Source organism: Emydura macquarii, unplaced genomic scaffold, assembly GCF_026122565.2.
Source record: "Emydura macquarii macquarii isolate MOO-44397 ecotype Brisbane River unplaced genomic scaffold, CSIRO-AGI_Emac_v2 contig_561, whole genome shotgun sequence".
NCBI classification, from domain to species: domain Eukaryota; kingdom Metazoa; phylum Chordata; order Testudines; family Chelidae; genus Emydura; species Emydura macquarii.
The window spans coordinates 14,948,633-14,963,258 of NW_027130698.1; the positions used below are offsets into that span (position 1 = coordinate 14,948,633).

General features: G+C 61.9%; 1 protein-coding gene across 1 annotated transcript in view; it reads right to left on the reverse strand.

Moving 5' to 3' along the window:
* GSE1 (Gse1 coiled-coil protein) overlaps nucleotides 1-14,626 on the reverse strand; it is a 280,307-nt gene that overhangs the window by 47,569 nt on the left and 218,112 nt on the right. The window contains exon 3 of the mRNA XM_067540204.1: nucleotides 3,973-4,191. Coding sequence (XP_067396305.1) covers nucleotides 3,973-4,191 — 219 coding nt within the window. The remainder of the gene's footprint in view (nucleotides 1-3,972; nucleotides 4,192-14,626) is intronic.

The window sequence follows — 14,626 nt, forward strand, 5'->3', positions numbered from 1 at the left end:
AAGGGCTGAGATCCTTGGAGGAGGGTCCTTCCGCCTGCCAGCCCCGACTCTAGACCGTGGCTAAGCCCGCCGAGAAGCCCTGTCTCACCAGCTCCCTGGGAAGCAGCCGTCCATGGCCATCCAGAGCGATCAGAGCCCGGGCAGCTTGCTCGGGGCATTTGGTCTCCCGTGCTGGGGGTGCAGCCTGAAGCAAAGCCAGGAGGCTTCTCCCCGCCCCCGTCCCTGGCCTCGGCTCCAAACCGCTCGGTGCATGGACTGAATGGGGAAGCCACAGCAGATCTGCACACGGGAGCCCGACCTGGGGTTTGGTGCCCGTTGGACCTGGGACACATAAGGATTCCCAGGATCCTGACCCTGTCACGTAGGGCGGGATCTGGCACCAGCTACAGGAACTGCTCCCCTTTGGGCCCCCACCCCCGTGCCCTACAAACTGCCCGTGTGATCACGTACCCGCCCCACAGCCCCACCACCCACAGCATGAACACGGCTCCCAGGTGCCCCAGCGTCCCAGCCTCTCTCACCCAGCCTGGCACTCATCAGGGTGTATACACACATGCTGTGGGCCACGGGCGCAGTCTGGGGGTGCTGCCACTGGGCCCGAGCCATCCCCCAGCATTTCATGGGCAAAATGAGGAACAGGACCTACAGATGCACCTGGGGGGGACGGAGGCACCTGCGAAGGGGGCAGCTCCTGGCCCGTTCGATCTGCAGCTCCGTTATATGAAGACAGACACTTTCCGTGACCCACAATCCCCAGCCGCCGCGCCTGGGTTTTGTTCGGGTTGCCTCCCCCGCTGCTCCCCCTGAGCTGGAGCCACCAGGCCCGGGACTGGGTGGGGAGTTAGCAATGGGCAGCTCTAACTCTGCTCCGTGCATGCAGCACCCGGGCCATGGGGGCCAGGCCCAGAGGGACAGGGGAAGAGATGCCCCCCTTGCGGAGCGGCCCCGGGGCAGATTCTGCATGGGGGATGGCTGGACGGTTCGTGTTCATTCTACCCAGCTCCAGTGAGAGAAAAAACCCGCTCAGGATTCAAGGAGGGAACGGCTCTGCTCCCACCGCAGATCCGCCCCCCAATAGCCAGAGCAGGAAGAGAAGGCCCTCGCAGCTGCCCTCTGGGCACAGGCACTCAGGGGTGAGTGCTGATCTCATGCCAGGCACTTGGCAGACAGGCACGTGGCCCTGCAATCCAGGCAGGCCCCAGGCAAACGCGGCCCAGGGGAGGCGGAGTGCTTCTCGGAGGCACTGCGGGAGGGGACAGCAGAGGCACGGGGAAGCCTCTGCAATGGTGCTGCTTCCTCTACAGCCTGGGGACAGTGGCAGTGAATGTCCCCGTCCCCGGGTCTGCGCTGCTGCTTACGGAGACCCCCCAGATAGACCAGCCCTGGCCCCCTGGACCCAAACGTTCACTAGCTCTGAAACCCACAGCGGGTCCCCCTCTGGAACGGGCTGCACTGAGCGCCAGACCCCAGCAGGAAGGCCGGAAGCAGCTCCTGATCCAAACCTGGGGCCCATCGGTGCCGTGATGGAACGAGCCGGCAGAAGGCACGGCCCTTGGCGAGGCTCGGCCTGGGAAGAGTTAACAACAGGAGCTTCGCTGGGGGGATGGAGGCTGATCCGTGGGCCCCAGCCCTCACTGAAAGCTCGGTGACACAGGCTGCGTTGCCCTCCCCAGTGCTTCCCCTGTGAACCCTGCGCGTCGCAGCGAGGGGAGAGCCCGTCCTGCCAACCCCAGCCAGCGAGCGCCTGCTGAGCACCACCCCCTGATGGTGGCACGGCGACTCCTTCAGGGACAGCTGAATGAGGGCAGGAAAAAAAACCCCGACACGCAGCTGCCAGCTCCCTCGCCTCCCAGAGCGAGAAGCGCCTGCCAGGAGCGCCCAGGGCCCAGACAGTTTGTGTGACAGGTTAAGGGCTGGCGGGGATTGATGGAAACCTCAGGCTGCGGGAGAAACACGCTGGCCCGGAGACAAGCAAACAGGCCCCCAGCCTCGAGCTGGGCCGGTGCGACAGGCGGGGCCCTGGGAGGGACGGAGGCAGAGGCACAGGGCGGCACCCGGGGCTTGGCCGACATGGCACGGTGAGTCCAGCGTAGCTCGGCCGGGAGGAGCACTGAAAAGCTGCACCCCCGTGCAGAGGGGGGGACCTGGCCCTAAAGCCCATTTGCTGGGTTCGCTTCTTCTGTCCCGGGAAGTGGCAGCAAAACAACCCCCTGGCCAGCAGGAGCTGTACTGCCAGGAGGGGAACAGCTGTGCCAGCAAAGCCTTGAGAGTCGGCAGGGCAGGGCCCTGCTGGGGCAGCCCCCCCCCGAGGGTGGTGACGTTCGCATGGGCAACGGGGCGCCATGGGCCTGGCAAAGGTCAGTCGCACCTGCAGCAGCCTCCTGCAGCCCTTCAACAGCTTCCTGGCCCGGCGACAGCCCCAGCCGGCGGGGTCGTGCAGGGAGCTGGCAGGACAGGGCCGGCCGGGCCAGGTGCACCCCTGCTCCCCCCGCGGTGCGGTACCACACCAGGGCTGTGCGGCGCGGGACTGTCTGCCCGGCTTGCCTGAGGCCCCTGCTCTGCCCCCCGGGGGCTGGGCGCTGCGCGGGGGCTCTGGCCACGGCCAGGGAAAGCCACCCGGAGGCACAGGCAGTGAGTCCCCCCGCGCAGCCAGAAGAGAGGGGCCGGGGGGGGAGGGAACAGCGGGGGGGAGGGCTCTGGTTTACGCTGGCTGCTCTGTACGGCAGCTGCTGCTTTCAGAGCTGAGCTTCCCGCAGAGCAGAGTCAGCTGTGTGCGGAGCAGTAACAGCACCTTGTCCTCACGGCCCCCGCCAGGCCTGAGCTCGGAGGCCTTCCCCCGCCAGCACCTGAGGCCACAGACCAGGGCTCTGCAGCCACCCCAGCTCACGCTGGACCTGGCTTCATTTCAGGAAGGGCTTTAAAGTGACGGGTGGGGGCAGGTAACAGGGTGTCCGGCTGCTGCCGCCCCGAGTGGGCCTCGGCTTGACTCTGAATGATGGGGACGCGCCCAGAGGCGAGGGTGATGGGCAATAACGCCTTGCTCTACAACTGCCTGGCAGGATCTGCAGGTCCCTTTGCACCGGCCTCTTGTGCTCGGAGCATTGTGTCCTCGCCCTGCAGTGCTGAGGGGGGAGCTGCTGGCTCCCGCTCCAAGTCAGTCACACCGCTGATCTGCCCCAGAGTTACCAAGCAGCCCATCCAGACCTGTCCCTGAGCCCCTGACAGATCACCCAGCGTCCTGCCCCGTCTCTGGTAAGGAACATTCTGCCCATCCAGAATCCCCCTCCATCTTCAGTTAGACAAAGGCTTCTTCCTTCCTTGCCCCAAACCACTGTACTGTTAAACAGCTGCAGCATCCCACCCGAGAGCTGGCTGCATCTCAGCACTGGGTGGATGACCCCTGTATAAAAACCTTCTGTATTCCACCCAAAAGGGAGGTGAGGGGATTCTTGTGCAACAGCAGCTGTGTTGCACCCCAGAGGTGGCTGCATTTCAGTGCTGGGTAAGTGACCCCTGTATGAACAGCTGTTTCACTCCACCCCAGAGATGGCTGCATTTCAGCATAGGGTGACACGATCCCTATATATCCCTTAACCTAGCCTCACTGGGCGCACTGGGTGTCTTAAATCAGGTTTGTAAAGTGCTGATTTAAAGATCCAGGGCTGACAGGTGCTGGAGAAGAGCAGTGTTAATGCCATCATCATCACCGCACGCCACGCCATGTCTGTGCCTGGCGCTGGAGAGGGAAATCCCTTCCTGACCCCCCGTCAATCACTCGGCTTTGTCCTGAAGCCTGGGGTCTCCTGGATTAAGCTGTCGAGAGTGCCTGGGGGTGAGCTGCTGCCGAGCCGTGCTGCGCTGCGGCCCTAGGTGCGCTCTGAGCGGGGCTGGGCGAGGGATCTAGGTCAGGTGCACACACACACACACTCCCGGGCGTCATTTCAAGGGCCCCTCTTCCAGCTCCTCTCTTACCTCTTGGCTCCTCCGCCTGCTTGGCCAGTTTGCGCAGGGCGGCGGCGAAGCTGGAGGAGGGCGCGGACTGGACTGACAAAGAGCTGCTGGCTGCCGGGCTGCCATTGGGCACCAGGGAACCGTTGAGAGGAGACGGGGTCAGGGGGCTGACGGTGGCCGTGGTCCGGGTCGCTGTGGAGAGCATTCCTAGGGATGGTGACTTTGGCTCATGGCTCATACCTGAAACAACGAAAAGAAGAGTCCACGTCATCGGGAGAGCAGGCGGCAGCGTCACCCGAGCGTCGCGACTGCGTGCGGGGACAGAGGCCGGGGCAGACGGCTGGCACAGACAGAGGCAGCCCACCGCGACGCCGGCCCCAGAGCGTCCGTCCGCCCCCCGGCACCCACGCGGGCTTTCCAGGCGCGGATCTCAAAGCAGAGCCCCCGTTTTCCCGGGGGACGGGGAAAGGGCAGTGACTGCCCCCAAGTTGCCAGGAATTGAAGCCACGTCTCCCAGTCCAGCGCCTGGGTCGTTAGCCCCCACCGCCAAGTCCCCAGCCAGGCCCGTCCCCGCAGCCAGTGGGGGAAGGGCTGCGTCTCTTCCGGGAGCTGCCCGGCCTTACGTGCATCGCGTGACGGGAGGCCCCTTTTTTCAGTGACGTTTAAGGCTGAGCTGCCCAGCACGGCTGGGAGCCACCCTGCTCTCTGCCCTCGGCAGCATCGGAAGCTGTCGCCGGGGAGCCGCGGATGCCCCTGCCTACGCCCCCAAACCGGGATCAGTCGAAGGGGGCAGCCACGTACGAACGCCACGGCTCACTGTCCTATGGGCCACCTGCCAGCCAGTGGGGTGCCGTGGCTCTCGGGTGCCCGGGGGCCAATGTTTGCATGTGCGCCCCCCGCGCAGGACAGGAGGGCTCCCCAGCTCCCACCAGACGGTGCCGTCCCCCAGCTGCCCCGGGGTGGGGAGTCTGCATCTGCAGGAGTGGGGGCGGGGGGGGAGACACGACGAACACGCAACTTTCCACCTCCTCTGCCAGGGACTTTCTGGCGCTGATGGTGGCAGCTCCCCCGCAGTTACACGCCTGCGGCACCTGCCTGACCCCCAGCCAGGAGGCTATGGGGGGAGTTCCTTCTCTTGGTCACCCATAGCGCCCTGTCCCCTGCCTGCCATCCAGCTGCCCCTCAAAGCCTCCTGTGCCCTCCACCCCCTGCACATCATGAAGGGCCCAGCCAGTGCCCCCCACTCACAGGCCGGTGCCCGGAGGCCTGGCCCCCTCCCGCCCGTACGCCACTGCTGTCTCCACCATCTCTCTGGGCACTACACGGGGCTCCCCACTCCAGCATCTGAGTGTCTCACTTGTTGAGAGAGCTCCTCTCCCAACACCCCACCTGACAGAGGAGCACACGGACCCCTTGGGCAGAGACGACGGCCCCGATCCCCAGAGCTCGTTAGACTCCTAACTTTCATGGAAACCAACAGAAAGTGACTCACCCAAGGAATCTGCGGCAGAGCCAGAAATCAAAGCCAGACTGCCCCAAGTCCTCGCTCAGTGCTCTACCCATTGGACCGCTCTCTCCACTCACACACAGCCCCATCGAAAGTCACCGGAGTCCCAGCTCCAAAAGGAGCCCTCCAGCCGCAGCAGTATCGATAAAAGCTCAACTGACAATGTGCATCACGAGTCCCCGACCCTCCCTTTAGCCCTGTGCACTCCCAGGAAACCACCTGCCCAAATGCCTCCATCTGGGGGATGTGGCGGGCAGCCGGGAAGGGGAAAGAGGCAGGAACTGATTCCAGCCAGGATCCAAAGAAAGCAAGAGGAGATTGAAAGGCAGCCCTGCCCAAAGGGGAGAGGCAGCGGCAGGCGGATGATTGGGACCATTAACGATCCCACAGGGACATCTCTGAAGACAGTCTGGGGTAGGTGGTGCCAGCCTGCTTTTGAGAACAGGAGCCCTTGGACTTTCAGTCCTTTTCCCAAGATCCGGGGGGGAATAGGAGGAAATCAGGGATGAGAAAAAAAATGAATCTAAAATGCTGCGCCTCTGAATTCGCCATCCCATCAGGACTGGTGAGATCGGACACAGAGCAAGCGACCGTGCTTCCCCTTCCGCTCCAGGAGAAACAGGGAAAGAAACAGACGAGAATTTCAGCCTCAGGCGAGAAAGGCTTTGAGACCCTCCCGCCTGACAAGCTCAGACACCCCGTGGCCTGGGGGAGCCGTGTGGTGCCAGGCGCACAAAGTGCGGCCTCTGCTCCAGCCCCTTCCTCTGAAACACAGCCCCATTGAAAGAGGCAGGCCCCGTACAACAAATCAAACGCCCCGTGCCCAGGTCAGCTGGGCCCCTTCCCTGCAAAGGCGAGAGTAGAGAATCAATGAGCTTACAGAGCGACGGCGGGTGACTCCCGGCTTCTGGGGGTGGCGGGGCAGGGAGGCGTTGGGTTTAATTTCTGCAGCCCGCGACGGATTGTAAAAGAGAGCGGCGCTCAGGGAAACCCCATTCTTCCCAGCGAGCGCTTGGCGCTTATCTAACAAAGCAACAGCACAGGCACTATTCCCCACAGAAAACAAGCTGACACTCTCGGCCCAGCAGCTGCCACGAAGTCACATGGCCCCAGCTGATCTGTACTATCCAGGCCTGCTGGCAGATAACAGTGGTGTTTTGTCAGCCCGGGCACAGCGAGGCAGCATTGATCCAGGTGTTTGACCCCTCCGTGTCCTCAGCTCTGTCACCAAAGGCAGAAGAGGGAGCGAGAGACAGCAGACAGCCGCGGCTGCTCGCCCGCCCGCCCATGTGTCTGCGAGGGCCCAGCGCAGAGAGACTCAGGGACTGGGGGCGCTCAGCCGCGGCCTTGCAGCAATTCCTCTGCGGTGCTGGGGGCCGGCTCTCCGCCCTGCCCTGGCACCCTGAGAGCCCATCGCCCGTCCCTCATCACCCTGCTCCGGGCTTCTCACTCAGCTGGGAATGAACAGACTCCAGCACAGCTTGGGAGAGAGGGAGAGCCACGCCGGCCAGGCAGTTCTGCCGCTGCCCCTCCGTCCCGACCCACTGCCCCTTTACCCTCCCAGGCCGCAGCAGAAATTGCCCATCAGGCTTCACATGGTCTAAGAATTGTTTTGGGGCAGAACAAACACCCACTAGCCCCTCAGACTCATTGCCCCGGATCCCAAGCCAGGCAGGAATCCAGAGTTACGGGTCTGAAGGGCTGGTGACCATTGCAGAGGGGACGGGCGCGCTGACAGCCACAGAAGCGCTGCCCCAATGGGCCCTTCCAGCCCTGCCCCAGCCGGGTGATCGCAAGCTGCCCCTTTCAGCGAGCACCCTCCCAGCGCCCCGTGCTGGGTCCCCCTGCACCTCGGTGCCAGCCGCGCAGCCCCAGGAACAGGAGCTCTGGCCACAACCACCTGCATCCCGTGGGCCAGCAACTCAACCGAGCTGGCATTACCTCTCCTTCCCGTATCCCCGCCACCTGCACCCACGGTGGACGGGCTCCTCTTCCCCCAGCTCCCAGCCTCTGGCATCGCTCACCTCCCCAAAGCACTGACGTCAAGCTGCAGGCCGCAGGCCTGCAACGGTGCCTCTTGAACCCTGGTCATGACGGCACTGTGCCCTCACCCACTCCCTGCCCGGTGCCCCCGCGCTGGGACAGCCCACGCCCAGCCGCACGGGCAGTGCCTAGCCTGGCGCTAGGAGAGGAACGGGAGCCCCTCCATCTCCCCTGGGCAGAGCTGCCGCTGGCCACCCCAGCTCCCAGCGACGCGGGGGACCTGCAGCCGGGATGTCTCTGGGCGCCACCTCACCTGCCGCCAGCGCCCCCCCTCCCCTGCTGCCTGGAGAACTTCCCTCGCCCGTGGTGCCCCGCTTGCCGCATGTCTGCCCTTCCTCGCACTGGGCACAAGGCAGCCTGAGCAGATGGGGGGCCAGTCCTTCACACGCGCTTCTCGCCTCCAAAATCTCAGGCGTGTGGAATCTGGCGGCCCTTCGTTTTTGCTAGAGCGCGTCCCGCGTGCCCCAGAGCATGTGGGCTGACACTAGCGGGTGCGGCAGCGAGCCCTCCCGCACAAAGATGCCCCTTTTCCCCCACGCTCACCGACCACTGCAGGAAGACGTGTGTCCACAACACGCTCAGGCCGTGTTCAACAGCCGGGCTAGAAACCCCCTCCATCGCCCCACGCCTGCGGTGTCACCGTGTCACGAGCTCGCCAGTCACCACACACTCTCTCCAGGGACAGGAGGTGAATTTCTAATGTGACCCCCCTCCAAGAAACCCCTTTCCAGCTTCCTCTACTCCCCACCCCCGTGCCCTCTGCAGGTCATCTCTGAGCCAGGGTGACTGCCCCGTGTGACGCGGCATCTGCAGTGAGCTAACAACTGCGGCGCGAGCGGGTCCCCCGGCACGGTGCCATCTGGAGCGCAGAGGGAGCCTACGTGTGCGCTGAGTAGGCTGATGCTTGAGGAGGCAAGAACTAGTGCAGGAGCAGCTGCTGCATGTCTGCGGGGAGACGGGGGAAAGCCAGGCGGAAAGCAAAGCGCCTGAGCAGCCCTGTTCCCGGGCAAGACGGAAGGGGAGGGTGGCGGTTCTGGAGTGTCACTCAGCATTCGTTAATCTTTGGCCCCGGTGGCCTCCAGAGACACCCAACGAGCCCCAGCTCTCTGCCTCTCCCCTCGCCTCTGCCCTCATTATACCGGCATTTATTAACTTCTGCGCTCTCCGCCATTGACTGCAGTCTTGTCTACATGATCGGCTCATGTAAATTCATTATACTAACAGCTGGGAATAAAACCCTGCGCGGGAAGGGATCTGATGGAGGAGGGCTGCGGGGGCGGCGAGGGCCAGGGAAGGGTCTTCTGCTGTTTCCTGCCTATGCTTGAGCCGGGGGGAGCCGGGCGGGGGCCACAGGCCTGAGACGTCTGTTCTAAACCAGCACGCAGCCCGTCACGCTGCAGCTCCTTGGCATTGTAGGAACCACAAGGCCTCCCGGGCTGGCGCCGTCCCTTCCCCAGAGCAGCCGGATACCGCCTATCACCGCAGCCCACCGTCGCGCTTCTAAGGAAGTTGCCCGTCTCCGGGGCTGTCAGCTCTCTGCAGCGGGCGCCCCCTTGACACCAGGCCCCGTCCGGGCCAGGCCACGTTCACACGCGTGCTGACGGGGGAGGCGCGAATCAGGACTCCTGGGTCCTCACGCTACCCCAGCCCAGTCTCCGGGCCTCCTCAGGCCTGGCGGGGCGAACGCTGCAGACTCACCTCAGCAGGGCGCTTTGAGATCCGCGAGCCTTACGGCTCCTGCCTGCCACACCCCTCCTGCCCGCAAGGCAGCAGGCGATAAGGAGCCCAGCCGGGTTAATCAGTAACTCGCCCCATTCGCATGGGGCTGCCAGTTCCCCACAGGCCTGGCAGCACACGGGGAGCCGGACCAGCTGGCCGAGGGCATCAGCCGATAGCAAGCAAAACGCCTCTCCTCCATTAAGGGCGGCATCTGTATCCCGCCGCACCCCCCTGCCCAATAAATGGTGCAAGAAGCATTACTAATCAGCACTCTGCCTGCCTCCTGCCGGTTCCATAATTACTCCTTCCTTTCATCCCGGCTCTTCGCAGACACCAGACCTCAGGCCTGCTACCTCGCTGCTCTGTAATTACAAGCTAAGAGCCGAGATGAATTTTCTGCTGGGGCCCAGCTCAAGCATCGATCCCGCCCCTTCCCCCTTGACAGCCCCCGTTGGGGTAATTACACCCAGGAATGCTGGGCACAGCAGGCCTCTGCATTTCCTCACAGGAGCTCCCTGGCGGCCTGGATTTCCTAATCACCCCTCTCGGTAATTCTTCATTACCGGAGAAAGCAATGTTTGCGCACAAACAGAGGATGCCCCAGAGCTGGGTGCATTGGGCCTTCCCCTCCCCTGGGAGCTGAGCCTCTGTGACCTCCCCACCCCACGCCTCTGGAGGGGGAGAAACGGGGAGTGAGGGGGACACACACACAGCAGGGATCATCCCCTCCAGCAGGGAGAGCAGGACAGACAGACAGACACACACACACACAGCTGGGGGCTGCAGGACAGACAGACAGACACACACACACACAGCTGGGGGCTGCAGGACAGACAGACAGACACACACACACACAGCTGGGGGCTGCAGGACAGACAGACAGACACACACACACACAGCTGGGGGCTGCAGGACAGACAGACAGACACACACACACAGCTGGGGGCTGCAGGACAGACAGACATACACACACAGAGCTGGGGGCTGCAGGACAGACAGACAGACAGACACACACACAGCTGGGGGTTGCAAGACAGACAGACAGACACACAGCTGGGGGCTGCAGGACAGACACACACACACACACAGAGCTGGGGGCTGCAGGACAGACACACACACACACACAGAGCTGGGGGCTGCAGGACAGACAGACATACACACACACAGCTGGGGGCTGCAGGACAGACAGACAGACAGACAGACACAGCTGGGGGCTGCAGGACAGACAGACAGACACACAGCTGGGGGCTGCAGGACAGACACACACACACACACAGAGCTGGGGGCTGCAGGACAGACAGACAGACACAGAGCTGGGGGCTGCAGGACAGACAGACAGACAGCTGGGGGCTGCAGGACAGACACATGCAGCATGTGACGCTCAGCTGATCGGGCCGCCACAGAATACATTCATGATTGCAGTTGCCTTCAGCATGTTCCCCGCTCCCTGTCACAGCAGCAATTTCCCCAGAGTGCTGGGCTGGGGGGATCCCCCGCCGGGCTGGGGGAGCGGAGGGGCTGGAACGCACACGCTTGTGTCCCACAAAGACCTGGGAGTGTAGGGAGGGGAGGAAGGAGAGAACCCGGGGGCTGGAGGAGGGGGCACCAACCCCGACCGACTACCGCAGTTAAAAGTCTCAGTCGGAGGCATGGCCCTGGTGGCCTGGCCCAGGTTACGCCAGGCACAGAGAGGGCCAACTGCCACGGTTAAGTGGGGGCGTGAGGCAGCGTAACTGGCCCCCAGGAGATGGAGGAGACAGGCTGGGGAAAAAGCAGCCAACAGAAGGGGTGAGAGAAGGCAGAGCCCCTGCTCGATGCCACCCAGCACGCGTCGCGCTCGTTCTGCACGTGCACCGAAGGCCACGCTACGCTCCCTTGCCACTTACGCCCACTTGCACCGGGGGCTGAGCTCGTGTCAGGGCTGAGCTGGGCCTGGTCTCCCCAGGGAGCCGCACCTGCTCAGGCCTGCTCTGAATCTGGCCTGGGTCGGGTCTCCCCGCCGCTCCGCGGACGCAGACGCGGCTCCTGGGCGACACCGGTGCAGGTGGGAGCAGAAGGAGGCCCTGCTGTGCCCCGGGCCTGACGGAGAGGGAAGCCGAGGGGCTGTCGTTAGCTACGGCCAGCCCCGCTCAACTCCTTCTCTCGGCAGCCAGCACGAAGGTGTGCCAGGCCACGCAGCTGCGGGGCTCTGCCCGCTCCACCTCACCCATCTGCTCCCGTCCCAAAGCTCAGCAGAGCACAGGAAACGCCCAGGCCATCCCTGGAAGCTGAGCGGTTCCGCACAGGCCCCTGCCCCCCGCTGGAGAGTCGTTCTGGGCGGTGGTTTGCACCTCGCTCCATGTATTTCCGTGGGGAGCCCAGCGCTGGGGCTGGAAATGCTTCATCTGACGCCAGCTGTGCAGCACCGGCGCTAGCCTGCACACAGCCCTGTTCAACGGCTGGTGGGAGATCCCAGGAACCGCCAGCCGCTCGCCAACTGGCCTGGAGAGCGGCTGCACCCCCTAACCCACTACGCCGCACAGCCACAGCTCCCCAATACCGGGTGGGGGCAGGGGGCTCTCCAGAGGTGTTCTCGCTGCAAAGGATGCTCTGATCCTTTCAGGAGATGCCATCCTCAAGTCCTGTGCTCCCCCAAGACATGCAGCACGTCCCCTGAGGGGCGCCGGCCTGAGCCCCAGATAAACAGGAGGCGGCTCTGGCAAAGTCTTTTCTGCAAAGGGTCCTTGCCTCTGCAGTTCATTCCCCCCCCCCGCCCCTGCCTTGGTCTAGCAGAGTCCGGATTTGGTGCCATCCCAAGCCCTTTCAATCACCCCGGGTTTTCCTCCACACACACACACGACTCCGAACCCCCTGGAAAAGGTCAGGAAAACAAGGCTGCATAACAGCTTCCCCATTGGCATCACACGGGACTCCGCAGAGAGCCCCTAACCACTGCTCCCCCAGCCCCTTGCTCCTCAGCCCTCCGCGCGGCCCTCGCGGCGACAAGAAGAGAGAAAGGGCGGCCCGTGCACAGCAAGCATCACTACAGGACAGGCAGGTAAGGAGATCAATCCCTTTCCGCGCCACCCTCAGCACCTACAGGGGAAAACCGGGCTCCCTTTAGGGGAACTTGCAATGACAAAGGGGAGGCGGGTGGCTGGAGCCTGTCTAAAGGTCCCTCCTTCGCCACCAACCTCCCTCGGAATCACGAGAGCCTATCACGTAGAGTCTTTAGGCAGGAAAAGTTTCTCTCTGGGTTCCCCTGCCCCTTAATTAAGGATCAAGAGGGACAATTTGGTGGTAAGAAATCAGGGCGGAACAGGGCATGGAGAGAATGGGCCCACCTGACCCAAGGGGACAGGAGAATTCAGCTCTGCTTAGCTTTCCCCCTTCCGCCTCTATTATCTCATCCGCAGAGGTCAGCAAGATGGTAAGGCACAAGAGCAGCACATCTGAGCCCGCCCAAATGATCTTAGCAGAAGGCTGGAGCAGGGGTGGGGGAGCTGGAAGGGAAGTTGGATCCTGCAGATTCTCTCTGCCCAGCACTGTGCAGATCAGCAGGACATGGGGCCACGTGGTTTCCCTACCACCCGCTGCCTGTGCTTGGGGGTGTCCCGTTCCCTGGAGTACCTGTGCACAAGTGCACGCACACCCCCTCCACCAGATATGGAGCACAGCTTCCAGATGGCCGGGACTTAGCCTGAGCTACACTTAAAAATGAGACTGTCCTACCTGCACTGCCTAGATGTATGAACAATTCACACCCGAGTAGCCTAGTTAAGCCGACCAAACCCCCCGTGTAGACGTGGCTCGGTCGACAGAAGAATTCTTCCATCCACCTAGCTCAGGGAGGCTCATTGCCTAAATGGATGGAAAAAATCCCTTCCGTTGGTGTAGGAAGTGACCACGTTACGGTGTTACTGCAGCAGTGCTGGTGTACCGCCCTGTAGACAGGGGCTCAGTCAAAACTGGGGCTCTAGCCCGATAGATTAGTGGCCAGTTTTAAACAGGTCTAGACCCACAGATTCCCAGGCCAGCAGGGAGCACCGTGATCATCTAGTTTGCTCTCCTGCATCATGCGGACCAGCGCATGTCCCTGAATCAATTTGAATCAGAACAGATCTTTTAGGGAAAAAAACATCCAGTCTTGGTTTAAACATTGCCTGGGTGGAAGAATCGGCCAGGAGCCCGTGCCAGCTGTTCCACTGCTTAATTACCCTCCCGGTTACAAATCAGCACCTTGTTCCTGGTCTGAATTTGTCTCCTTTCAACTTCCAGCCCCTAGATCTCGTTAGACCGTGTCTAGTTGAAGAGGCCATTATCAAATACCGGTAGGCACTTGCACAGACTGTGATCAAGTCACCCCTTCACCTTCTCTTTGTTAAACTAAATGGATTGAGCTGCAGAAGTCTATCGCCAGGAGGCAGGTTTTCCCATCCTTTAATCGTTCTCATAGCTCTTCTCTGAACCTCCTCCACCTTCTCACCATCTTCCCTGAACTGTGAACACCAAAGCTGCAGACAGTATTCCTGCAGCGGCTGGCCCGGTGCCAAACACAGAGGGAACATCATCTTCCTGCTTCTCCCTGAGATTCCCGTTTACACATCCGAGGATCACAACTGTGAGTCTACCCGATACAATCAGTGTTTACAGCAGCTGAGCTGAAACTGTGTTGTAACCAAGCTCTGAACCAGTTCTGCTGCTTGGTCCCCAGCCGTGCAGAGACACAGACTAAAGATCTCAAGGTCAAAGGCCAAACTCCAACTCGGGCAATGACATCCTGCCTACCTAAATTCCTTCCTGGCAGTTTCAACTGGAGGCCGTATCCTTCTGCACTTGGTGCCCTGGACTGCTACGTAATGTTGCAGTGCTCTATGCTACAGCTGCCGTTTCCCACACCAGAGGCGGCTGCTTTTCAGCAGTGAGACAACCTGACCTGGGATGACAGGTGCTGAGTACACCTAAGCTATGTAGTTTGGACCAGCTCTTGGCTCCTGCTTTAGTCAGCTGGGGCTCTTCATCCAATCAGACTTATCTTGAGTCCTCTGGGTGCAGAAACTGTGCAGCAGAATGGATCTGGTGTTCCCTCCCCAGGCAGGAGGTGACATGCTCTCAGGTGTCCCCCCGTATCTTAGGGTATAGACACAGCAGAGGCAGAGAATGCTCCAGGGTCGAGTATAGGGGCAAATTGTGAGCAACAGGGTGAAATGAAGGAAGGGGGAATTTAAGGTGAAGATCAGGAAAATCCTGACTGATGCCTCAGGCAATATGAGGGAAGAGGTGGCAGGTCCGGTGCTTCAGACTTTTAAACCTACACTAAGAGCTGGGTTATACGCTGTAGGCAAATTCTGCCCCAGCTGAACTGAAAGGAACTCAGTAATTCTTTTCCAGCCTCACCTACTCATTTCTGTACCATTATGATGGAGC